This window comes from Geospiza fortis, unplaced genomic scaffold, assembly GCF_000277835.1.
Source record: "Geospiza fortis unplaced genomic scaffold, GeoFor_1.0 scaffold196, whole genome shotgun sequence".
NCBI classification, from domain to species: domain Eukaryota; kingdom Metazoa; phylum Chordata; class Aves; order Passeriformes; family Thraupidae; genus Geospiza; species Geospiza fortis.
Genome location: NW_005054487.1, coordinates 864,258 through 890,418, shown reverse-complemented (window position 1 = coordinate 890,418; position 26,161 = coordinate 864,258). Strand labels below are relative to the sequence as shown.

The following is a 26,161-nucleotide window of genomic DNA, read 5'->3' as shown; positions in this document are numbered from 1 at the left end:
GCAGAGGGCATGAGATAGCAGAACAAGTGCATTGTCCCTGTAAGTCCTGCAGTGATAGTATCTGTAAGATGTTGTGTGTGCCTGTTATTGGTGATCTTCCTGTGCCTTTTTCAGAGAAATTCATCATTTGCTCATCTGTCTCGTGAAGCTGGCATGTTGTATAACATTGCCAATGTTTGATTAACACTTCACTGTCTCCTGAGCATGGCATAGCAGCAGCACTCAAAACCCCATTTTAGAAATGAGGGGGGAGTGCAGGTGCTGATTGTGCCTGAGCCGCTGCCGTGGGTGGGTGCTCTGTTGCTGGTGCTCTCTGAAACACAAACTGGCACGTTGGAAAGAGAAGATCACACCAGTCCTACCCCAGGAATGGCACAGTGTGCAGATTCCTCTTCCTTGGAAGTTCTGGAGGCATGAGGGAGTAAGAGTGTGTTTGCATTACACCTTGCACAGGAGGGCTCTGGTTCTTACTGTAGTCAGGGACTAACATCAGTTGATCCATGAGAGAAAAAGGAATACTGAAGCACCTTTCCCCTGGGAACAGCCCTCACGCCTGGAGGTGCAATCTTGCATCCCATCTCCTGGAAAGCTCAGACCAGAATTTTCCTATGAGCATGAATGGACTGCAACCAGAGCATTGCTGGTGACACAGGCACCGCACATGGTGCAGCTGCAGCAATTACCCTTGGGGCACAGGCATGAAAAAGACTGTAATGGGAATTACAAAAGCACTGTTGGCTCAGATTATGGGCAAAAGCTGAGATCAGATGTGTTTCTGTAGGTCTGGAGTTCAGTGGCTGAGGAATACTGCCCTGGGAGAGCTGTTTGCCAGGGCTGCAGAGGTCACTGAGGAGAAAGGCTGACTCAGCTGTATGTTATGTTGGATGTCCTGGGGCACCATTCCCTTGAGCAGTTTTCCAATTTATTGTGCACCGAGAGGGTAAAAAATGGAACCTATCCTTGCATGGGAGTCCTGCTCTGCACACTCTGTCCAGGAGGTACAGACAGAGCACTGGGAACCTGTGCTGAGGAATGCATTTAGCCCAGGGAGCTGGAAAGTTCCCTCAACACATTGGTGTGGCTGATTGAGGCATTAATTTGGATGCTCATTATGTGTCACATGGCTCACAGGAAGTGTTTAAAACTTTAAACTGAAGCTTTAACACAGCCACATGCTTTTTGTTGAGTACACTGATGTTCATGTGCCAGTGTGTGGGAAGATCCCATACATTTTTTCCTGTGTGTTGTGGAAATTTCTCACAGTCTATTTCAGCCCGTGAACCCTGGAATGACAGAAGCTGCTGGGAGGCAGGTAAACTCCTGTAGAGGAATGATTCCAGCTGCACCACAAAACTGGCTGCTGGACTTGTTAAATATATGACCTGTATCCCCACAAGAGGAGAGAGAATTGCTTCTGATGCACTTTCTGTGAAGACACAGAACACTTAATGAACTTTACAGATGTTGCAGATGTTTACAAATAAACCAGTTCTGAATTCTGTGCTAAAATTTCCACACTAAGACTTGGAACTGAATTTGGTATGAAAATTATTGCTCTTAGTTTTCTAACAAAAATAAGATGGCTAAAATATTACACTGCTGGAGGAAAACTTTGAAAAATACAAGGTAGTGTGGGGTTTGGTTATTGATAACTGAATCAATACAATTGCATTTCTGTAATGACATAAAATTGCTTTAAAAGCAATCTGGGTAAGCATATAATGGAAAAATTATTTCTATCCTTTTCTGTTTTGAATCATTGTTACAGCCATTAAAACTTGAAAAAATTGCAATTTTAAAAATGATATCACTAAAAACTAAGGCAAAGGTTTCAAAGTTTCTAGGGAAAAAGTCTACTCTATTATTTTCTGTTTTATATATATTCCTCTAACTTAAGTCACATTGTTACAGCACTTCCAAAACATATCAGAAAACAGGGATGCAGTTGATTACTTAAGGTTACCTTTACATTTTGAATTAATTTAAAATTTTATTTAAAAGTGGTTTACAAAGCATTGCTGCTAAATGATTGGATTTTTTTCCAGAACAAAGCTTTTTGCTCTAGGTACCTTTCAGTCATCAGTACCATAATCGTCATGTTTTAAAACATTCCAGCTGTGTTCCCGGAAGGCACTTCCTAACCCATTTGAATGCCAGTTGTTCCTGTTCATACCTCCTTTCTCATTAGTAAACCTCTCTTAAATGAGGTAATTGGCAATCTCAAGGTAATTTTTAAGAGCCTACTGATGAAATGCACTATTCTTGGATTTTCTTTAATAGTTTGCAATCAGGTCAAGAATCTGCACATTTTACAGAGCTGTATATTTGAATCCCTTAGAAAATATATCACAATTGCCTCAACTAAGTATTTATAGACCTATTGTAAAACATAAGAAATTTTGGAGACCTTTGATGTAAGAAGATTGTGATTGTCAGATCTGATTACCCTGTGCATAACCCTGTTTTCTGTTAATACCAATGGTATAGTCAGAGAAAGACTGTATAGGAAGAAAGGATTTACTCAATATTATTTTTTTAGGGGAAACTTATTCCAGAAGCTCTGCTTGCCTTCTGCTTTGGCAGTGCATTTGGGACTTTGAAACGTGAGCATGGTGATTTGTGATCAAGGGTCACACAGAAGTTTTGGAAAGTTGTCTTAGAACTAAGTACACGCCTGAGTAATTTATTTAATCAGAAGCATGAAATTGGGTTTTTTTGTCCTACCTTTCATCCTGTCTGATCATGTAAATGTCCTACTTTCTGGATTTCTGCAAACCAGTTTCTGCTGCTCTAATCTGTCAAGGCAAAAAGTGCTGTTAACAAGATCTGGAATAACTGAAGAATTATTTATCAGTGAATTAATTTGGACTGTCTTGTCTGTTCATTTCATTGATGGTTCTTGAGATGTTAAACCATGGAGGGACTTGAAAGTGTGACTTCAGACATAATAGTGCAACTTGTCTTACTTCACTATGAGCCCTGGCAGGTCCTCTGTGTGAAATAAGCAGCACAGAGACATGTTAGATGACCCGATCTAATTTTAATATTCTGAATGGAGTAATTGCACAAGGCAGAAAAATAGCGTGGCTAGGCAAAGATAACTTTGTATCAGGCTCTAGCAGTGTAATTACTGTGTTAATAAATGAAGCTGGCATGCCATTATTTCATCTGTTACTGATCTACTTCAGGAGCAGCGCTCCTCTGGAGTGTGCAACAAAATGAGTAATGGCCAAACACAGTATGAGAACAACTCACAAGCTCTGCTGGTGTAGAAGTAGCCTTCTTAAAAGATGCAGCTTGATGAAACATAAAGTTCCTATGCCACCATTTGGCAAACCCTCCTGCAGATATGTACAAATATGCTCTGTATTTCACAGAGGGATGCTGCATTTGTTTTTGTATAACCAGCAACAAGAGCAGAAATTGTTTTGCTGAAGAGATTACTGGGTATTTTGGATATTTAGTTTTATTCTGCCTTTCTATTGCATTTGCTTCCCCTTGGCTTGGAACACCCAGCAGTGGAAGCTCAGTGCCCAGGGATGAGCAGCATTTTGTCCCAGTGAAGCAGCTGAATTCCAGGAAGGACAGCTCTCTGAGAAAGCTGTGGCCAGTTACCAAACTGGCTATTTAAAACCAGCATCTTGCAACAGTTTCCTCCCACTGCTGTGTCTCTTCCCGTTCCCTGTGCTGGGGGCTTGTTTCAGTGGAGCTTTTTCCTGCTTCTCTCTCAGCGCTCAGGGTCAGCAACCAAAATCTCTGCTCCCCATCTGTGTGTGTGGGAGAGCCTGTTATTTTTTAATATTTTTTTTTAATTAGTTTGAATCATATCAGCTGAAGTTAAAAGGGTCCTGATATCTTCTTGGGACATATTTCATCTGACAAGCTCCCACAGACAATGTCCATGTCTTTTACGTAACTTTTATTTTCCTTAAACTGTAAAAAGCAATTAATCATCTCTTAATAAGCACTTCGTGTATGTAGAAAGAATATCCTGCAACAAAGTGGCATTTTTATGAACGTCATAATTTTAGAATAAAGGTGAGTATTGACAATTACTGTCTGTTGTTTATTTTTCTTTTTCATTTTACCATTTTCTTGTTTCATGTTTTCTAGGCAGCCCCTGAAGAACTCGGTGTACAGAAGCAGGCAGTCCCTGAACAGTCCCAGCCCAGGGGAAACTGAGATGGATCTGCTGGTGACTCGAGAGAGGCCGAGGCGTGGCATCCGGAACAGTGGTTATGATGTAAGTTTGTTTGGTATAGGCAGAGAAATCTGCTCAGCAAAGCCTTGACTTGCTCCAAGCAACAACTGATAAGCCACAAGACAGATTGCCATGAGATATTTAGTATTACAGGAGTTTATGTGCACTCAGCATCCTGAAAAAAGCTCAGACTCTTTTGTGTACTTTATCACTCTACGTCATTTTACAGTCTGAAATGCAAACAAAACTTTTGCCCAAACCCCATTATTTGCCAAAGTATTAAATCTTGAATTTAGATAGTTCTTCTAAGTGTGTGGCTACCTAACAGTCAGCTTTCTTCATTGCAATTAAAATCCTCTGTTTGTTCTGAAGAACAGCCTGGAGCTGCTCTCTTGATTCAGAAGAATGAACAGCCTGCCATTGGGACTTAGGTGAAAAATCTGGGATTTCCACCTCAGTCCCAATGGCAGTGTTTTGTGGAAATCCCCTAGGGACAGGGATTGTCCTCTTACTCCCTTCAGAACTGGGAGAGTTTTGTGTAGGTAAATGTCAAAGCCAGCCAGAGGTGATGCTGCTTTATGGTCCAAGGAGCTCATTCAGCCAGCACAAGGCAGAGGAGTTGTCTTGTGCAGTCTGAACAAACACTGGGTGCAAGTTGATGCTGTGTGAACCCAGAAGGAGGATTAAAAATATCCCCTACTCTGGGGAAATGTTGAGTTTTCCTTTGTCACGTGTCCAAACTACTGTTGCTCAGCCAGCCCTAAAGATCAGTCCCTAGAGAGGGTCTAAACCATTCTGGAGAACAAGGAAGTTCACCTGTGGTTGCCCATCCTCTAAACAGAGTAGGTGAAAGACATTTTTTGTCAGGGGGTGTTTCATTGTCAACCCTCTCTCTGCCAGGAATGTGATTTTAGCAAGGAGAAAGAAAGTACCAAAGTTGGGGGCATGTGTTGAGGAAAGTTTAAACCTTTTACAAAATTCTTCAGGGCAGGTTGTAGTTGTCAGATTTCTGAAATGATTCCCTGCATTTGGACACTTCCCATCAGACTGCAGGAGACATGTGGAGCTGTGTGAGTGGGCTGACTGGTACACTGCTTTCTGAGCAATTAGGATGCCAATACTATGCTAATAAAAGCTAGTTTTTCACAGGGGATATTTCCCTAGAAATCGGTCTTGAAAACATTCTGGGAGCAGGCATGGCAGCAGATTTTAAAAATATATTTCAATATATTGTGAATGCTATATATAAACCATATTTTAAAGAAAATTTATTAAAGACCTTGGAAGTAGATTAATGAAGCAGCTTATGCAGATTCTGAAGTGTCCTCAGGGTAATTGTAAGCTGTGAGATGTGTGCACGTCACAGAAAAAATTGCTTTTGCCTTGCCTTTGGTGCTGCAGTTGGGCAATCTGTCCCTGGCACGGTGCTTCACTGATAAGTTACATAAAATCCCTCTGCTCAGTGCACTGCAGATTCACTGCAGTGCACCCCTTCCAGCTCTGAATGCATTTCCCATCTGAAAGCACAGAAATGCTGCTGGGAAATGGGACAGGATATTGAAATTTAGCTGCCAAGCCTGAGCCTGCAGCGTGGGCTGGTCCCCCTCTCCCGTTTGAGGCTCCTCGGAGCTGTGTCTGACAGGCTTCGTCTCCCAGGATACCCACTGATGGCTGCATCCATGGAATCCATGGATCTCACCAGCTAAACACCTCTGCAAGTCTGACCTCTGAAAATGGGTGAGAAAGGGTGCTCTGAGTGGTGACTCGTGTGCCCTTTCTGTTTCATACAGCAACACCTGGTACCCATTTTTGACATCCAGTTTGTCATATTAAATGTTCCAGCCTTCTCACAGTGCTGCTAAACTCTTCCTCCCAGCTTGTTATTTAGCAGCAGGTCCTGCCAAAGAGTAGTGAAATCCGCATTTTATAAGCAGTGCCAAAAAATTCAATTTATGAATCAAATAGTTCGTATTGTCTGAAAAAGTCAGGAGACTTTTTTTTACAGCACAAAAAATTGTGGGGGAAATTTGAGCTGTTACCAGCACGTCCAGGTTATGTGTTGAGATTTTTCTTCCCAACAAACATAATGCTTTTATTTTTAAAGAAAAGAGATTGAGATCTCCCAGATTCTTTAAGAAAACTGCTGAAGAATTCACCATTCATGTGCACAACTACAAGGTTTCCTTTCAATAACAAATTCTTAAATGTTTTTCAAAAATACTTCATTCATACTTTTCTAAAAATACCTCATTCTCTAGAATTAATTTTGTGATATTTCTCTGAATCGTGGTTCTGTCTCTCAGATCTAAAAACTGGTAAAGATATGAGGGATACAATATTTTACATTTGTCCATATGGAATATGTAGATTTTAATATTATTTTGGAGTATATGTTCTACTGTTTGATGTTCTCAGTATATTACTTGCCTTCATAGTGTCTTTTATAAATGAATGATTATTGAACAGTATCTAGCTTTCCATTTTAAAGAATCCCAACAGGTTTTACTATCATCACCTTCAACTTCAGAAGACTTTATTAACATGTTTATTATTTTCAATAAGTTAATGAACAACTCTCTGTAGAGTAAATGCCATAACAAAAGATTCTAGAACCTCTAGACTGCTCTAATGAGATTTATACCAGAGCAGAAAATATTTAGGCTGTTTTTGCTATCAAAGGAAGAAAATGACCTTATTATACATGTCTAAGAGAGCAGTATGCAAAAGAATTCATGGGTATGAAATTTAGTTGATATAGCTAAAATAACGCAATGCATCCCAAAGGTTATAGATCAACGTTCACATTAAGAATTTTACTGATAATGTTGCAGCAGCAGAATTATTCAAGAGGTATAGAAAGTCTGTCTCTCACTGCAGGGTTTTGTTTGCTTTCTTCATGTACCTCTAGTCCCTTCTATTATACAGTAACTGTGTGTGATTTTATGTAATGGTGGCCTCTATTTAGGATAGCTACATGTTTCAGTTGAAAGGATAACAAACAAAATAACAAATAACACTCAGAAAGGGATAGGATGAATTGAAATAGATTTTAAAATATGAGGAAAAGAAATTATTATTATTTTTCTCCAAAATCTACGTGTCTGCTTTTATATTGATGATTCTAAGCTGCCTTAATGTTGTCTGCTAATACGAATCTTGTATACACGTGATATATTTTAAACATTCTGTGGGGGTCTAATGGCTTCACCAGTGAGTTGTAGTAAAAAATCTGATTTATTTCAGCATTGGGTACTAATAGGTCTATGTGGGATTCCACTCACATTTTTGCAGGCATGAGCAAATGGAAGAACCATGGTTGTTAATCATCCAGTCAGGATATTATGATTTCAGAGGCTCTTTGGCTGCACTTACACAAACTACCATTGCATTTTATAGTCAGCTTTCTAAAACGTGTCTGATTTTTATTTATTGTAGCAACACAAACACCAATGGAATCAAAATGAAGGAATGAAATTAAGGAAGAATTTTTAGCTGAAGATTTCCTACAAAGTTTTTCCATTTAAGATAATTTGGTGCAGTTGCATTCCCCTTCCCCCAGTCTGGTGTGTGTACCACTTGGGAAGCCTGAATTTGAGTTTGTGGCTTTGAATTTAGATAATATACTGTGTAACTATGACTATGTAAATTATGGTTAAATTTCTGATGTGCAAATGTTTAATTTTTATCCTAACTTTTCTTTTTTACTGCCATACTGTCATTTGATACAAAACATAGCTATGCTTAAAACAGAGAAAGCAAATTAGTATTTTACTTAGATTTATTATCAGTTTTCACTACCAGTGTAACTCTTTTATAGAGTGGATGATAACAGAAAAAGAACACCAGTTTGATATTTCCCTCTGAAAAGGGATAAATATATTTTATGATTGTCCTACAGCTTACCAAAGCTTGGGGACTCAGTCACTTATCTGTTCAGGTGTAGAAAAACACTATTACAGGGGAAAAAAATACGCCACACTAGGAGCTACAGAACACAAATGATCAGGATAGTGCTGGAATTTTTAACAAGAACATCCTGTTGTATTCTTTTATTTAGGGCTATTTTAAACACTAGCACAGTTTCTAAGCACATGCTATATATAGAAGGAGGCACAGATCCTATTGCTCATCCCAGTTATCCTTCACAGTCAATGCATTTTACAGGTATTTAAAGAATTATAAATTATAATTATATATTTATTATTATATATTTATATATTATATAATTGTAATTATATTTTCTGGTTAAAAACATATGTTTTTAAACTCTGGGCTGTAAAATTGATCTTACGAAATACAGATGAAGTGTGGTATTCCACTTTCAACTTCTTGCAATGTGATGATTGTTTTCTGTCACGGAATTACAGCCAAAAAAAAAGCAGGGAGGTGATTTCTGTTTGTGCTTATCTGTACAGAAGGAATCACCCTAGGAGTAGCCCTTCAAGCTAAGCTGCCTAAGCACTGTCTGCTCGTGGGAGAGTGTGCTTCATTCCCTGTTCCCAGGTTAACTTTGCATAAACACCTGTGACTCCTGTTTGGAGTTGTGTAAGACCCCTGAGCTGGGCCTCAGTGCTCTCTGCAAGGGGCAGGGCTGAATTGGTGGTGTCATCGTGGAAGCTCAGAAAAACTCCTAAACGTTAGGTCTTCAGAAATCTTAATGTGAGAGCCTGAACAAAGGAATTTCAGTGTCTCCATCTGTAATAATCTGTCCCTTGTAAGGGATCCTTCACAGTGATGGCATTATTTACGGAGTCGTACTCTTCCTGGCACAGTTGCACTGCCATTGATACCACAACTAAGACAAACATTAATTCTAATTGTTTTTAAGTGAGCCATTGACAGTTTAATCTGCTACAGAGTGTCCCTGCTACTTTTCCCAGCAAAGAATGTAGAATATAAAGGGCTAATATACTCCCCTGCATTGTATGATTTCTTTCCAATATTTGTTGCGTGTCTATATTATTATTGCCACTTTAAAGGGATGGGACCACAGTTGGGCTAAAAATGATTTATTGCTCAGATAAACATCAGTATCAGAGGCTGTGAGATTTATGAGAGCAAGCAGTTGGCCATAGTGCAAAGCAGTCACAGGTTTCTTGTTACAAGACAATATATAACTTGTTAATCCAATGGACAGTTGCCATAGGGTTTACTTTGCTTTTCTAACTATTACCTTTACTTCTGCTGCAATGCAGATACTTTTATCCAGTGGGCTACTATTACACATACACACACACACACACACACGTATGTTTCTATTATAACATCTAAACTCTCAGCTTACTCTATACAATTACACCCCTACTTTATAAACCTTTCATCTTATAATCTTATTTAGCTAAAATAACGCAATGCATCCCAAAGGTTATAGATCAACGTTCACATTAAGAATTTTACTGATAATGTTGCAGCAGCAGAATTATTCAAGAGGTATAGAAAGTCTGTCTCTCACTGCAGGGTTTTGTTTGCTTTCTTCATGTACCTCTAGTCCCTTCTATTATACAGTAACTGTGTGTGATTTTATGTAATGGTGGCCTCTATTTAGGATAGCTACATGTTTCAGTTGAAAGGATAACAAACAAAATAACAAATAACACTCAGAAAGGGATAGGATGAATTGAAATAGATTTTAAAATATGAGGAAAAGAAATTATTATTATTTTTCTCCAAAATCTACGTGTCTGCTTTTATATTGATGATTCTAAGCTGCCTTAATGTTGTCTGCTAATATGAATCTTGTATACACGTGATATATTTTAAACATTCTGTGGGGGTCTAATGGCTTCACCAGTGAGTTGTAGTAAAAAATCTGATTTATTTCAGCATTGGGTACTAATAGGTCTATGTGGGATTCCACTCACATTTTTGCAGGCATGAGCAAATGGAAGAACCATGGTTGTTAATCATCCAGTCAGGATATTATGATTTCAGAGGCTCTTTGGCTGCACTTACACAAACTACCATTGCATTTTATAGTCAGCTTTCTAAAACGTGTCTGATTTTTATTTATTGTAGCAACACAAACACCAATGGAATCAAAATGAAGGAATGAAATTAAGGAAGAATTTTTAGCTGAAGATTTCCTACAAAGTTTTTCCATTTAAGATAATTTGGTGCAGTTGCATTCCCCTTCCCCCAGTCTGGTGTGTGTACCACTTGGGAAGCCTGAATTTGAGTTTGTGGCTTTGAATTTAGATAATATACTGTGTAACTATGACTATGTAAATTATGGTTAAATTTCTGATGTGCAAATGTTTAATTTTTATCCTAACTTTTCTTTTTTACTGCCATACTGTCATTTGATACAAAACATAGCTATGCTTAAAACAGAGAAAGCAAATTAGTATTTTACTTAGATTTATTATCAGTTTTCACTACCAGTGTAACTCTTTTATAGAGTGGATGATAACAGAAAAAGAACACCAGTTTGATATTTCCCTCTGAAAAGGGATAAATATATTTTATGATTGTCCTACAGCTTACCAAAGCTTGGGGACTCAGTCACTTATCTGTTCAGGTGTAGAAAAACACTATTACAGGGGAAAAAAATACGCCACACTAGGAGCTACAGAACACAAATGATCAGGATAGTGCTGGAATTTTTAACAAGAACATCCTGTTGTATTCTTTTATTTAGGGCTATTTTAAACACTAGCACAGTTTCTAAGCACATGCTATATATAGAAGGAGGCACAGATCCTATTGCTCATCCCAGTTATCCTTCACAGTCAATGCATTTTACAGGTATTTAAAGAATTATAAATTATAATTATATATTTATTATTATATATTTATATATTATATAATTGTAATTATAGTTGCTGGTTAAAAACATATGTTTTTAAACTCTGGGCTGTAAAATTGATCTTACGAAATACAGATGAAGTGTGGTATTCCACTTTCAACTTCTTGCAATGTGATGATTGTTTTCTGTCACGGAATTACAGCCAAAAAAAAAGCAGGGAGGTGATTTCTGTTTGTGCTTATCTGTACAGAAGGAATCACCCTAGGAGTAGCCCTTCAAGCTAAGCTGCCTAAGCACTGTCTGCTCGTGGGAGAGTGTGCTTCATTCCCTGTTCCCAGGTTAACTTTGCATAAACACCTGTGACTCCTGTTTGGAGTTGTGTAAGACCCCTGAGCTGGGCCTCAGTGCTCTCTGCAAGGGGCAGGGCTGAATTGGTGGTGTCATCGTGGAAGCTCAGAAAAACTCCTAAACGTTAGGTCTTCAGAAATCTTAATGTGAGAGCCTGAACAAAGGAATTTCAGTGTCTCCATCTGTAATAATCTGTCCCTTGTAAGGGATCCTTCACAGTGATGGCATTATTTACGGAGTCGTACTCTTCCTGGCACAGTTGCACTGCCATTGATACCACAACTAAGACAAACATTAATTCTAATTGTTTTTAAGTGAGCCATTGACAGTTTAATCTGCTACAGAGTGTCCCTGCTACTTTTCCCAGCAAAGAATGTAGAATATAAAGGGCTAATATACTCCCCTGCATTGTATGATTTCTTTCCAATATTTGTTGCGTGTCTATATTATTATTGCCACTTTAAAGGGATGGGACCACAGTTGGGCTAAAAATGATTTATTGCTCAGATAAACATCAGTATCAGAGGCTGTGAGATTTATGAGAGCAAGCAGTTGGCCATAGTGCAAAGCAGTCACAGGTTTCTTGTTACAAGACAATATATAACTTGTTAATCCAATGGACAGTTGCCATAGGGTTTACTTTGCTTTTCTAACTATTACCTTTACTTCTGCTGCAATGCAGATACTTTTATCCAGTGGGCTACTATTACACATACACACACACACACACACACGTATGTTTCTATTATAACATCTAAACTCTCAGCTTACTCTATACAATTACACCCCTACTTTATAAACCTTTCATCTTATTAATCTTATTAATACAATTTTTTTACTTACTTAAGGCATATTCTTACTTACAACTATAGAAACATACGTTTATGATTTTTCTCCTTAATGTCTGTGTATTTGATTTTTACATCAATCCAAGCTTCTCCCAAGGCTGCACGTCAAACCCTCCCGTGTCCGTGGAAGTTTCTATTTTTCTATTTCCCACGTCTACATTTTCAAAATTCAAAATTTCAAAACATTTTCAAAATTCCTGACTGTGTGTATGTTACGTCTGTGTGTGTTATGTGTGTATTATGTGTGCGGTAGGTCTGTGTGTGTTATGTCTGTGTTTGAGAATGCCGAAGCGGCACAAATGCTATTTGTAAATGCTATCAAATGCTGTCTCATAAAGCCTGTGACATCCACTTTTATCCCCCCCCACCAGACCGAGCCTGAAATTATAGAAGAAACCAACATTGACCGCGTCAACGAGCCGCGGAATTACGGCAGGGCCCGTCAGGCCAAGGGCCACTCGGAGACGTCGACGCTGAGCTCGCAGCCGTCCATTGACGAGGTGCGGCAGCAGATGCACATGCTGCTGGAGGAGGCCTTCAGCCTGGCCTCTGCTGGCCACGGGGGCCAGCCCCGGCAGGACGCCTACGGCTCGGCCCCACACCTGCCCTACTCCGAGGTGGTGACCAGCGCCCCCGGCACCATGAGCCGGCCGCGGGCGGGCGTGCAGTGGGTGCCCACCTACAGGCCAGAAATGTACCAGTACAGCTTGCCAAGGCCCGTAAGTGGAGCTTCTCTTTGCCACACTGTAATGTCACAAGGGTGCTTCTGTTCCGAGCCATGTTTTTTTTTAAAGTAGTCCCATTTAGGTGCTTAAAACCAGAAAATAAGTATGTGTATTGTGATGTGTATATATACATCTACATGTGTGCTTGTCTAGACACCAACTTAGACTTTGCAGTTGGGCTACACACACACACTATGAGCCACACACACCATGAAAGACTCAGTATCTATTTCAGCAGCAAGGTTGTCTTGTCTAAGTTGTACTAAGGTTTAAAAGAATAGACTGCAGAATAGGCTGAAGATTTAAAAAAGGCTGTTCAACAGACCCCAAACTCGTGGAACTCTGGCTGCTGAGAATTTTAGACTTTCTGCGCTGATAGGCACTGATCCTCAAGAGAACACTGTGTTTGACCTGAAGCCATAGAGAAAGCTTCCAAAATTAAATGATAGAGCTAAGATTATAAGTGTATTGTTTGGATAGAAGTGTTTAATATCACATAGTAGCAAACTGAAAGTTTTAGAATGTAGTAATATATTTAAGGCTAGTCTTTAAGACTAGATAGACCTTTAGAAGCTAGTCCTTCTTTTTCACCTTCTTGTTCATGGGCTTATGTAGTATTATGTAATTAAATAAAAAAGTGCAGATTATGAACCACAGGTAATTAGTTATTAAGTTAAAAGTAAAAATATTTTAGGTGTCATTTCTTAATTAAACAGTTTATCATTAAAAAGCCTTGGAGAGAGAGAAATACAACTCCATATTTAGTTTGTTAGAGTGAAGTGCTGTAGAATTCACACCAAACTTGTTTGCACATCTCCTTCTGCTCAGGTAATGGATATTAGGAAGCAATGTGGTTTTATGGATTAACTATGGTGACAACTGGGTAGGGAGCACCAACCCTTCTGCATCACTGGAGGGGTTCAGCACTGAAGAGCAACATGAAATGTGGGCTGTAATTGGTAATCTTGCACTTACAGCTATTGGCTTGGGTCTCTAGAGAAGAAATCTAGAGAAGATTTAATTCCACAGGTCTCTTGGTTGACCTTATAACTGACTTTATCCTTCATTTTCTAGCCTCAAGCAGTAGCTAACACGTCCTCACCTTGCAGAAGTAATACATGAATTAGGAACTTAAACCCAAGGGTGGAAATTGTTAATGGAATTTTGTAGGGGTCTAGACAGCAGTGACACTAGCACTGTGCACACCCTCACATGAGAAACTGCCCCTGAATTTCCCACATATGGCAATGTAAAACTCAACAATATATTTTCTTTTATGTCAGATACAAATCTAAACCAAAGGTGATTGCTTTCAGATAAGAAATAGCCCATCTAACAATACCAGTGAGATAAATTGTTCATTTTAAGGCTTTTTTTGGTCAGAATTTTTTTTTTAAAGAATATATTTCAAACTGAGTCCCTAACTCTGGCTAGCATATGAAGATAATGCAGAAAAATGTCCTCAGTTCAAAATCACCCTTACCATGACTTCCTTGACAATAAAAAATACATTAAGGGATGCTGCTTCTGAACTATTCTGAACACAGCTGAAAGCCAGTGGCTCTGCCGGCAAAGGTTCAGGTTGGTGCTATTTAAATCATGCTAAGGTTATTTCTGGCACTTTGAAATTGGTCCGGTGAGATTCGTACAGCATACAATCATTTTTTATGGTTAGAATTCGATTAAAAGCTGAAGAGACAGCTAATAGGGAGTCAAATTACCTTGACACTTCAAAGAATCTTTCTAAAATGAAATTAAAAATATTATGTGGTGAGAGGTTTTTAAAAAAATATGATAGCCACCCGTCTCATGGTGAATGATTCACTGTTGTCTTTCTAAGACTTATTACTCTCCAAAATCGTCTGCATGTTTGGGACCTTTTGCGTATCTTTCTGGCATTCTGAAGACAGAGTTAAATAGTTAAATTCCCTGAAGATAGTTGATTGCCACAGATGAGGATAGGCACAGGATGCTGGGCATTGGATAAGGGCTGGTAATTCAGAGTTTTCTGCATGTCAGTTTCATGAATATGCACCGTGGTTCAACCACCCCATTTCCTGGTTTGTTCTCGTGGGCATGGAGGGTTGGAATTAAAAATATCCCCAGCTTTGGGGATGAGAGGTACCTGTGCACTGGGATGTTTGTTACCTCTGTAAACCAAGAATTAGTCATTTTTTCCCTTTCTTAAAATTCAGTTCTGAGTGGCAATTAGAACTCAACATCAACAATGCTGTTACAATTCAAAACACTGAGCATTTTGAAAATGAAAATTTCATCTTTGAAAATTCAAGGGCATTTTGTCTGCTCAGATGGAGCAAGTGCAGAGGGGTCCAGAGCCACTCTTTAGTTCTGTGTTGCTTCTGGTGTCCTCCAAATTGTGGATCTTTATTTTTTTGCAGTCAACTTCTTGGCTAGTCCCACCATCAAACATTTGCATATATCTCCAGAGTGTGCACACAATTTTTTTTTCCTTTTCCATTTTCTTCTCCCTTTTGAGGCCTTCTGTATGTTTCTTATTTGTTTGTTTGGGTTTTTCTGTACATGCTGCCATTAATACTGAAATTATCTGTAGCTCTTGTGAGGGAATGCCTGTTTGCCAACCTGCCTGTTGGGTGACCTGTGAAAAGAGGATTCCTCCACACGGGGCTCATGCCTTCTCCTGGCGGAGGAAAGCCAGTGGAATACAAACACTCCCTGTTGTTCTGGAGCTTCCAAAACATGATGAGTAACACTTGGCTGAGTCATTGGCACCCAGCTGGTGTGCTATGACTGGAGGATGGAGTTAAAGGGTTGAAGATGTGACACCAGCCCAACCGCCAGCTCTGTGCCTTGGTTGATCTTGTTTGGAAATTTGCTTTGCAAATGTGCTCAGCTGAGTCAAGCGAGAGCTAAGACCAGAGAGGAAAACCCTCTCCATCACAAGGCTGGACCAGTTTCCATCTCTCCTCTTTAGTGCTCTGGAAAGAGGAGTGAGAACCACAGAGCTCTGGGTCCCAAGGTGAGAGCCAGCACCACAAACAGGCACTGATGACCAACAGCCTGAGTGACTGGTAAAGCATCCCTGTCCTCAGAGCTCCCCTTCATCTAACAGGGGTAAAGTGGGAGTATTTTACCAAAATTCAGCCACTTTCAATAACAGCTGCTTAGTATGAAACAGGACAGCTATAAAGGCAAAGCCAAATCAATAAATTTGCATTATTCCTGGATTGCAATTTAATAAACAAATAAGTTAAATAATTCCATGAGCTAACAAGGACACTGGCCTTTTAATTCCTATGGTGAGATGTAAGGAGATGGATGTTTCTGTAATTAGAAGGCAACATAGAATACTCTCACCCAGGACCAATCTGTAAGTGGAAGGTGGTAAAGATATTTAAATATTTGAACTAGGGAAATATAGCCTTAAAACTTACTGCAAAGTTTCTGCTTTGGACTATAGTTATTTTGTGCTGGCCTATGAACACAGGCTTGGGTTTGTTCAGCCTGGAGAAGAGACAGCTCCAGGGAGACTTTAGAGCACCTTCCAGTACCTAAAGGAACTGCAAGAGAGCTGGAGAGGGGCTTTTTACAAGGGCATGTAAAGTGGGAATGACTCTGAACTGAGAGAGGCAGGGTTAGATTAGATATGGGCAAGGAATTCTGTGCTGTGAGGGTGGTGAGGCACTGGAGTAGGCTGCCCAAAAAGTTGTGTATGGCCCATCCATGGCCAGGCTGTGTGGGGCTTTGAACAACCTGGTCTAGTGGAAGGAGTCCCTGTCTGTTGCAAGGGGCTTGGGCCTAGATAATCTTTAAGGTGCTTTCCAAACCAGTCTGTGATTTTTCTTTTCTCCATCCTGACAGGTGGTACCTTGGGCTCTCGTGGGTTGTAGGAGACAATGGTGCAGTCTGCTGGTGACTGGCCTTTATCCTCCAGAGGATTTATTGTCCTTGGCCCAATGGCTGCTAAACTGCACTTCCTACTTTTAAATATTATTTATCGGTTTGCTTTTTAAATTGTCATCTAGCCACAGCAGACTCCTTCACTGGCATTTGTTACTGAAAGGGAGGCACGGGCTCTACTCTCTGCTACCTGTGCAGTCTGTCCTGGGTCTCAAGTGGGATTGCTTCTGCCTGATTGTTATAGCCTTTGTGTTACAGTCTTTCTCATTTTTCATAAAATAGAGTTTGGAACCCATGCAGATTGTTTTCCTTCTTAAGATTGTTGTCTTTTGTTCTTTTTTGGGCTTTTGGTTTGTTTGTTTGTTTTTGTCCGGTTGGATTTTTCTTTTGCTAAAAACCAAGAGATCATTTAAAAAAGATAAATATTTGAAGAGTAAAATTAGGCAAATCTGTGAAATCAGCTGGGTTGTGTTTTCTGTTTGTTGTTTTCCTCTCTGACTCGTTTCACAGTGGTGAAGTGACTTGAATTCTACAATCAGGCTGGTTGGCCAAGAGCCTAAGGGCTCATAAAAATCTTTAACAGGCATCTGTGGTAAAACTTTGGCATCATTTACCTTCTGAACGCTTCTTCCCCACTTATATGTTGCCTGCAGGAAAACACTAATGCCCCAACCCATTAGAGAAACTCTAGAAATTTCACTGGAGTTCCCTCCCACAACCAGGTTGGTGTGTGGCAGCTCAGGGCAAGGAGGGCTGACTCCTGTCCCTGCTGGACAAACAGTTCCTCAGCATGGTAGAGCAGATCTTTTTACAGGATTTTTCACTTTAACAGGATTCTCTCTGCCCAGCCGTTAGCAAAATATTGGCACTCACTCAAAATTGCTCATCTCCCACGTAAGCAGCAAAATAAAGGCTTAGATTTTCTATTTGACTTTTCCCCCCAAAATTTCCAGTGCATGTCACAGCATATTTGTGAACTGTGATCCCTTAAAATACCTAATACCTCCTTTGATGTCCATGTTCCAAAGCACAACACACAAGAGAAAACCCAAATCTACCTCTGAGTCTCTGCCTACCCTGCTAAACAGTGTGGAGTCGCTTTCCATTCCCAAACATTATCCCATGTGCTGTTCCTTTAAAACAGCGGGAATAAAAAGGATTTCATGCTTGGCACAAATGCATGCTGAGAGCAAGATGTGGGATGAAAGGCTTGTGGAGCCAGAAGGGAGAGTTCAGGCAGCCTGTGAGGGCACTGCCAGCCTTTGAGGTGCAGAAAAGGTGCTACAGACCATTCCACATCCAGCACTATCAGGAGAAATATAATTGAGGTTTTCTTTGATGCAAATAACATTTGTTTTTTCCTTACAGTTCTTTCATTAAAAATCAGTGTTTCCAACCCCTGGCTAAGAAATGTAGCAGTGTCTTTTTAGACTTTTTTTTTCCCCTCCCACTTAAATGTAGAAATGCTTTAAATATCATGGTAGCATGGTGAAAGTAAATATTAGGAGACTTTGTAGGTGGCATGCAAGAAAAAATTATTATCAAAGACATGCCTTTGAGGGTTTCTAACCTGCTTTAAAAGGGGTAGCAGTGAGAGGACCGAGAAAGATGCTGGGTCTGTACTGCTTTTCCCTTGGAGGCACATCAAAAATCAATTTGATAAGTTGCCTTTTCTTTTTGTCGACCTAGTTTTGCAGGTATTTGAGAATGAAGGCATTTGGAATACGGTCTAAATGTGTAATTTTACAAGATGATTACAGAAAGACAGCGTTTTCTGATATATAGTGTGGGATTGATATTGCCAAATTCCAATCTAAATGTAGGTGGTAAGTCTGAAATGATCATGTAAATCCTGTAGGCTCTTTCTCTGGGCAGGAGACAGAGTGTGATTCATCCCATGTGTTTTAATGTGCTTTTAACTTTCACTGCTGCTTGTGGAGGAGCTTCTCTGGGAAAACCAGATTCCTCTTGTTTACAGGGCCAAAGTCCCACCACTGGACCCCTGTTTCAATTTTTCAAAATGCCGCTGTCTTAATAGTGGTCAGCCTTCCCCAATTTTTTTATTTGTTATTCCTCTGATTTTATCTTTATTCCCATGCATTGCTCTGAAGCATTGTCATGCAAACCACAACTAAAAAAAAAATCACAACTAAATAATAAAACAAAAAGCAATAGGGAAACAAAACCCTCACCCATGATGTAGTGAAGCATGTAGTGAGAGATCATTCCTCTATGTGCATTTGAAAAATTATGGCCTCTAACCTATAGCAGTGCAAAGGATTTAGGAGGAAAATTTTGTCCTCCAAGTCATTTCTTGGGTGCCCTGAGTTTCATGCGCACAGTTACTCCTCCTTCACAGGTATTGGTGATGAAATTCAGAACTACTGCAGGCAAGGTGCTTAATTTTGTGATTTTGTGGCTGGGCCTGGTGTTCCTCTGGATCAGTCTGCCTTTTCAGAACTGTTTGAGGCCCTTGTTGCCGTTTTGGAAAGTTACAGAATTTGGGGGTTTTTGTGGAAAATTTTCTTTTCTTCTCTTGAAGGCTGAAAGGAAGAGGTTGAAATGTGGGTTGCTCACAGGCAGCTTCACTGCAGTACACACTGCTCTGAGGGTTCTTTCTGAATCTTTGAAATACTTTTTTCCTTGAGAAAGTGAAAATGCTCAGGTCTTTTCCCCATGATCCAGAGCAGTAGTTGAGTCTCACATAATCACAACAGATCTGCCAACTCAGCAAGTTACAAATATCACAGAGACAGTGTTTAATTAATATGTTTTATTTTATTTGGACTTCATCTTGTCTCTGAGCTAATTTTCAGGTTTTCTTCCACATTCAAAAATCACCAAAGCACTGTAGACTCCCAAATAAATGCAATTATTGTTGATGCCACAAAAAGTTAGCTTCCAGTTGACTGGCACATGGAGCAAGTATTTAATTTCTGATTTTGTTTTGTTTTTCAATTTGACTGAGATCTACTGGTGTTTCAGAAAATATGTATTTTTCTCTGTTACAGGCTTACAGATTTTCTCAGCTTCCTGAGATGGTGATGGGTTCTCCTCCCCCTCCTGTCCCTCCCAGAACGGGTCCTGTGGCTGTTGCCTCTCTCAGGAGGTATTTATCTGTTATTTTATTTTAGGCATGGTCTCTAAAACCCACTGTCATAATAACTGAGGCAAACCCTGAAGGGGCACTTAAAAAGATACATTCCTGAAATTGGAAACATGTTGGTTTTGTTTCATTTTAACACAAACCGAAATAACAATGAGTTTTCTGTTAGCCAGTCCATGTCAATAAAATTAGGAACTGCAGGCTCTTGTTTGTTTTAAAGCATTCTTTGTCTCAGTTCTCATAATGGTGTGCTGGATTGAGGCAGATAATTCACACCATCATTCTCCTGCTTTCCTGGACTTGTTACATTTCCAAAGACCTCAGCACTTCCCAAGTGCAGTAATGTTGTTTACCACAGTGATCTCCTACTGTATGATACCATGTCATGTACACTGTTGTGACTGTCTGTACACTGTGGTGGTGAATTATTTATGGTAAATCTCTGGTGAATTTATGGTAAAGCTCTGGTTTTAGTGTTGTGTTTCACAGGCATTTGTTTGAAGCAGCAAGCAGAAGCCCTATATGATGCTTTGGTAAAAAGAGCAACCAGGCTAAAGGGGTTGTTTGCAAACTTCTCCAGACTTCTCCAAGCTTCTGTTGTGCAGTTGTTCTCCAGGCTTCTGTCATGCCAGGGCAAAGTTGGGCAGATTGCTCCTCGCTGGCTGGTCCTGCTGGAGCTGATAGGCGTGTGTGTGGCTACAAATCACATCTGTAGGTCAGAATAACAAAAATTTGTATTTTTTTTTCTTTCTTAACACACAGGTCTACATCAGATATTGGCAGCAAAGTGAGAATACCTGAGTCCAGTGGAGCAGATCAGGCCCAGCACCATGATCAGACACCTTTTGCACCGGGTTCGAGAGCTCCCATGTCTGTTGGTCCACTCGATCAATCTGCTTTTCACTCAGGTGACAAAATTGGGCAGATTCAACTTTGAGAGCCTTATAAGTTATTTTGGATAGAAATGAAAGTATGGGATATAGCAAATAAGGATGATTATTTGGAGAAAGGCTGTATTAGGTGGGGTTTTTCCTGGTGCAGCTGAAGGAGCCCTCCAGAGGATGGCCTGTCCCTTTGTAAGTGCAGCACCAGCTGCATCCTCAAATACTCACCCTGCAGCAGCACCAGGAAATGGCCTTTTCTGAAGGTAGGATGCAGCAGTAATGTCCCAGATGTTCTGTGTCCAGGAACTCTGAATTGATAAAACCCATTAAAACTGTTCATCTGTACAGCAAAACGCAGTAGAATTTTTAGGGAGGCGATAGAAGGTGTTGGTAGCAAAATAAGTTGCAGTATTGGGACAGCTGTGTGACTTGTTTGTGTTGCACTTTGTACCAAGCAAGCCAAGTGGGAGAAACAGGCAATGGGGGAGAAATGAGTTAGATCCTTCCAATATTTTGGAGTACTGATCCAAGTGCTTGAAAACTTTTTTAAGGCTCCCTATTTCCTCTTGAGAAACTTTACCCCTACTCCTGTCACAGCAATGGGCTACTGAGGAAGGCAGATTGAAGGTACACGGCCCCTTCCCTTCAAAACACAAAACAGTGGTGCTATTGCACAGTCAAAGGTAATCTGTTAGCTCTTCATCCTTCCTGTTGTGAAGAATATAGTTTCTGCCCAGAATTTGTTTTGGGTCTAAAAGTCCCAGTTTTTTAATGTTTACTCAGTTCCTGGTCCTTTTTATATGAGTTGTATTTATAAATTAGTTGATTTAATCATAAGATGAAGTTGATATACTGTTTTGATGGTGTCTGGACAATATATAGCTGGAAAAAATACTTCAAATGGCTTTTTATTGGCAAAATGTGTTTTCTTGAAGAGTTATGGAAAAGAGCTTCCAATATTCAAAAGGATTTTTCATTAGTTCAAACCTTTGAAATTAGTAGTTTGTTAGATATTGTTAATCTCCCAGAAAATGTTCTTTCTTAGCTTCCTCAAATAGAGAGTTACCTGCATTGTCTTTTACATCACTGACTGAGAATCATAATGTGGCTAAGCAAATGAGTTGTCAATTAATTAAATAGAGTAGGTTTGCAGGATCCATTCTGCTCTCACTTATGGTGCAGTACCTGAAAGGAGCAGATGCTCACCCTCCCATTTCAAAACATTTCAAGCTATGAAATGTGCCACACTACCTAGACCTCTTCTTTATGTCTGCAGTAATGGGATCTCTGGGATACACTTTTTGATTGGATCCTGTGATGGGGAGATTTTATTACTGTGTGTTGCTGAAGGGTGGCTGCAGTTCAGAAGAGACAAAATGGCATTGTGGAGTTTGCCAGAATAATTCTGGGAGTAGTTGAAGGAAACTTTCATATATGTCAGGTGCTACAAAAGGCTGTAATACAGGCAAGTAAAGACAAGGACATTTGAGAGAAATGGGCAATTGCAATACAAGATTTCTAATGTTCTGATATGAAAATAAGTTTTTATAGCCTCAATACATGAAGAAACATTGCTGCAGGTGCTGATTTGGAATGTTAATGCCTAATCTCGCTCTCATGCAGCCCAGCATCAGCTCTAAGATAAGGACATTGCAATAATAATTTAGGATAAGGTATAATATCAGCCAATTGAATATTCATTTTGAGGAGTAGTTCCTTTTGCTGTGGTTAAATGAAAAGAGTGTTTTGGTGTAGAAGCCATCTGCCATGTACAGGAGCAGCACTTTCTTCTCTGTACATGTATGAAGAATGCTAATTTTCAGCCTTGCTTACTCATTTAAAATAGTTTAAAACAACCCTTGTGCTGTTTATCACCTGGAAGGACAAATGATTGACCACACCTCTTGTCTTAGCCCACCCTCTTCCAAACCATGGGGCTGGAGGAATTGGGATAGAGGTGGTGTGTGTCTGCTTTGGAGAAAAATGTGCTATAAACCATATTTTACTCCTCTTCTTTTACCCCTGATTGCATCCATAGCAATTCTAGCCTTGGACTGCATGGGAGGTCATTGAGAAACTGTAAATATCTGGGTTTATGGAGACTGCTTTGGGGATGGATGTCACTAGTGGAGTCTTTTTATCTCTGTGCACCTGCCCATGCAATGTCCCAGCATCTGTCAGAGTAGGCAGCAGAACCCTCTTGTAGATTGTTCAGGAACAAAAAATGGGCCAGGGTTGTAAATGAGATTCTGGGGGATGGATATTTGAAGCAGCCAGTAATTGATGTTAATTCAATTATACTCCATATGAATTTCATGGGCCTTCCCATGTCTTTGTGATTTTGTCAGCATAGTGGTATCATAGCTACTGAGAGCAATTAGTAGCAATATTCAAATGATGTGCAGTTGGAAGGGGGAGAAATTTTATTTTCTCTGCATTAATTCTACTACAGAGAATCTGCCCAGCTGTGTAATGCTATTGTGCTTCCATTCTTCAGTGAAAACGCTGGAGTTGTACTTTGTTGTGTTTTTTAAGGGTTTACTGCCCTTCTGCTTTCATGTAAGTGATGTTATTTTTGCTATCTGAAAAGCGAAATACACGCCCGTGTAATAAAACTGAATAAACTGAAAATCTAATAACTGATGAAGAGGATATGCAGCTGTCCCATCCAGGATTTAGGGATGAGGACTCCATGCCCTCAGTGTGATGTTGGTGATTCAGTGCTGGAGTCTGTCTTTGCATGTAAATAGACACTAGAGGAAGGAAGACTTAACTGGGCAAGAAAGTTGTTTGTAGTGTATTTTTAACTAGGCAAATACACAGAGTTATGATAGCAAAGGGAATATATCAAGGATATCTCAAGGGAAATATGCACATTAGGATGCTGGTCTTCCAGACAGCCCAGTGGATAATCTCTGTACCAAATTGTTCTCTGCATCTCTGTGGGCCACAGGAATCAACCTTCCCTGAAAGCAGATGTGACCCTACCCAGAGATTTGGCTGAAACTTTGGCTCCTTCCACACAAATTGGAATGTGATCATGGGATTTTAATCCAGGAGACATCCTGGATATTCCTATGGCATGCATCTTAATCAAGAGATGATAAGCCAGATTTCCAAATAACCAAGAAATGTTTCTTTGAGTTGTAGCTGTATAATTTATGGCAGCCATAGACTGTTCTTGGGAAAGGAACTGAACAGGTAGAACCTTGGTATTTTTTACAGAAGCATTGAAGTTTTATGATGGAATTGTTGAGAGTACAGCCTGTTAAACATATCAGTCACTCATTTTTGTATGTTTTTTACCTTCAAATAATATTGATATAACAATACAATATAGGTATTAATCATAATATTAATAGTATAGATATTATGAAAGACTGGGTAAACAGTGAAAAGAGAGGTGCATTACACTGAAACCTATGGTAACAACAGCTGAAAATTGAATACAAGGAGGCAAACTTTAAAAAAAGCCTTTTCTCTAATGAGCCAAAGTTTTGACAAAGATCATTTGTTACAAGGATCAAATCCTAGGGACTCTTTACCTGAAGACTGTACCTGGTTATGAGGACAACTGCAAATCTTGCCTTCTCCAGTATTTCCCAGCACTGTGAAGTTGCTCTAGTCACATGGCAGGACAAAAACAAACAAACAAACAAACAAAAACAAACAAACAAAAAACCAAACAAAAACCAAAACCCAAAGCCCCAAGCAAACAACCTCAACAAACAAACAAGAAGTCCATATTTCATAAGCACTATTATCTGGTTTACAACTGAAAATCTCAGCTATTCATGATGCCTACTCTTTTTTTCTTTGCCAGGAAATACGGTACCAGCAGTGTTTGCCATTCCAGCAAACCGACCTGGCTTCACGGGCTACTTCATCCCAACTCCTCCCACTGCCTACAGGAACCAAGCCTGGATGCCCTATGCTGGGGAGAATGAGTTGCCAGGGCAGTGGGCAGACTCTGTAAGCATCCTTGCTTTTCTAACCACCTGTTTTTTTCTATGTTTTGCACAGGAGGGATTTTCAGCAATTCTTCACTGGTTGACAAAGAAGCAGAAAAGGATAATTTTTCCTTGTATGGGAATAATCTCTAGCAGTGAAAAGCCATAAGAGATGGCTTAGACATAGATACTTCAGCTGTTCATAGCATGAACTGTGAGCAAGATCTTTAGAGGGTGGAATCATTCACTAGGGCCTGGCACCTGTTTAAAGTTGGTGGGTTAGATGTCATTTTCCTTTCCTGAGAAAGGTTAAATTTTTAGATAGACACGTGTCAGAAGAAGGTGATGCTGCCTCTCAAGACAGTCCTGAGCTCTTTGAAAGTTGGGGAAGCATCTTACCCTCCTGGAGGCTTCTCTCAAGACAGCCTGGCTAAACAAACTTACCTCCCAGCCCTGCTGCAGCCCTGCTGTGCAGTGTTTCAAATCCTCCCGAAGGCTGCAGTGACAGGTCATAAATTAAATAATTAATTGCACAATCCCAGACTGGAACAGATGTAATTTTTAGCCCAAAGTAAACCTACATTTCAAAGAATTGAAGTTGAAACATCCAAAATTGAATTGCAGTAGTTTATCATGTTTGAAACAATTTCTCAAATGTTGGGCTTTTTTGCACAAGGGAAAAAAAGATAAACTCTTCTGCTTGAGCTCACATCTGGTATCTATGCAGAATCACTCTGGCTAAAAAACCTGGGAGACAGATTCAATTTCCTTGTGCAAATCGTCAACAGAACATTTTAATGAATTGCAGTTGAAATCTAAGTTGGCTTTGAGCAGATAAGCCGGAGACAACGTAGTCATGTAAATGTTCCTGGGGGCAGCTTTTTTTGTTGTTCACTCTTTATTACTGCTCCCAATGCCTGTGAGGAAAACAATTCAGTATGACTTTGAGGTGCAAGTCTGAATTTGAAGGCTGAACTGTCAGAAAAAAAAGAAAAAGCTGTTCATTTGTAAGCTGAGCACACCTGCTGATGTGCCCCTGACACCTGGAGGCTTGTGATGCTCTGGTATAAATTTCCTTCTCAGAGCTGCCTTTTAAAGCATGAAAAGCTTTATTTTCCTTTGTTGTTTTGGTGTTTATTTTTTGTTTATTTATTTGTTTTATGTGTGTTTTTAACCCTTCTTACATCTTAAATCCAGGAGGCCCGTTGTATCTTAGCAATGATTTTAAACTTTTTCTCTAAGGAGGAAAAATGCCATGAAACAAATAAGGAAATTTTACTTGTCTCCCATTCATTCTCCCTTTTGTATCCCTACTCTTGATTGCAGTCCTGTGGAAATACAGTCAGGTATCCCTTGTCAAAAGTGGAGACTGAAACAAACGGGTCAAAACTGCAAACCAAGTCTCCAGCCCCCAGCTCCTTCCTCTGGAAAGTGAGGAGTATAACCTTGTTGTGGGTTTCCTTGTCTTCAGGGAA

The 26,161-nt window shown here is 39.8% G+C and overlaps 1 protein-coding gene across 1 annotated transcript in view; it reads left to right on the top strand.

The window, feature by feature from the left end:
- The window catches only part of KIAA1549L (KIAA1549 like), a 78,423-nt gene that overhangs the window by 43,432 nt on the left and 8,830 nt on the right, over nt 1–26,161 (top strand). The window contains exons 15-19 of the mRNA XM_031063204.1: nt 4,114–4,243; nt 12,514–12,861; nt 19,758–19,855; nt 20,615–20,760; nt 24,560–24,708. Of these exons, the coding sequence (XP_030919064.1) occupies nt 4,114–4,243; nt 12,514–12,861; nt 19,758–19,855; nt 20,615–20,760; nt 24,560–24,708 (871 nt within the window). The remainder of the gene's footprint in view (nt 1–4,113; nt 4,244–12,513; nt 12,862–19,757; nt 19,856–20,614; nt 20,761–24,559; nt 24,709–26,161) is intronic.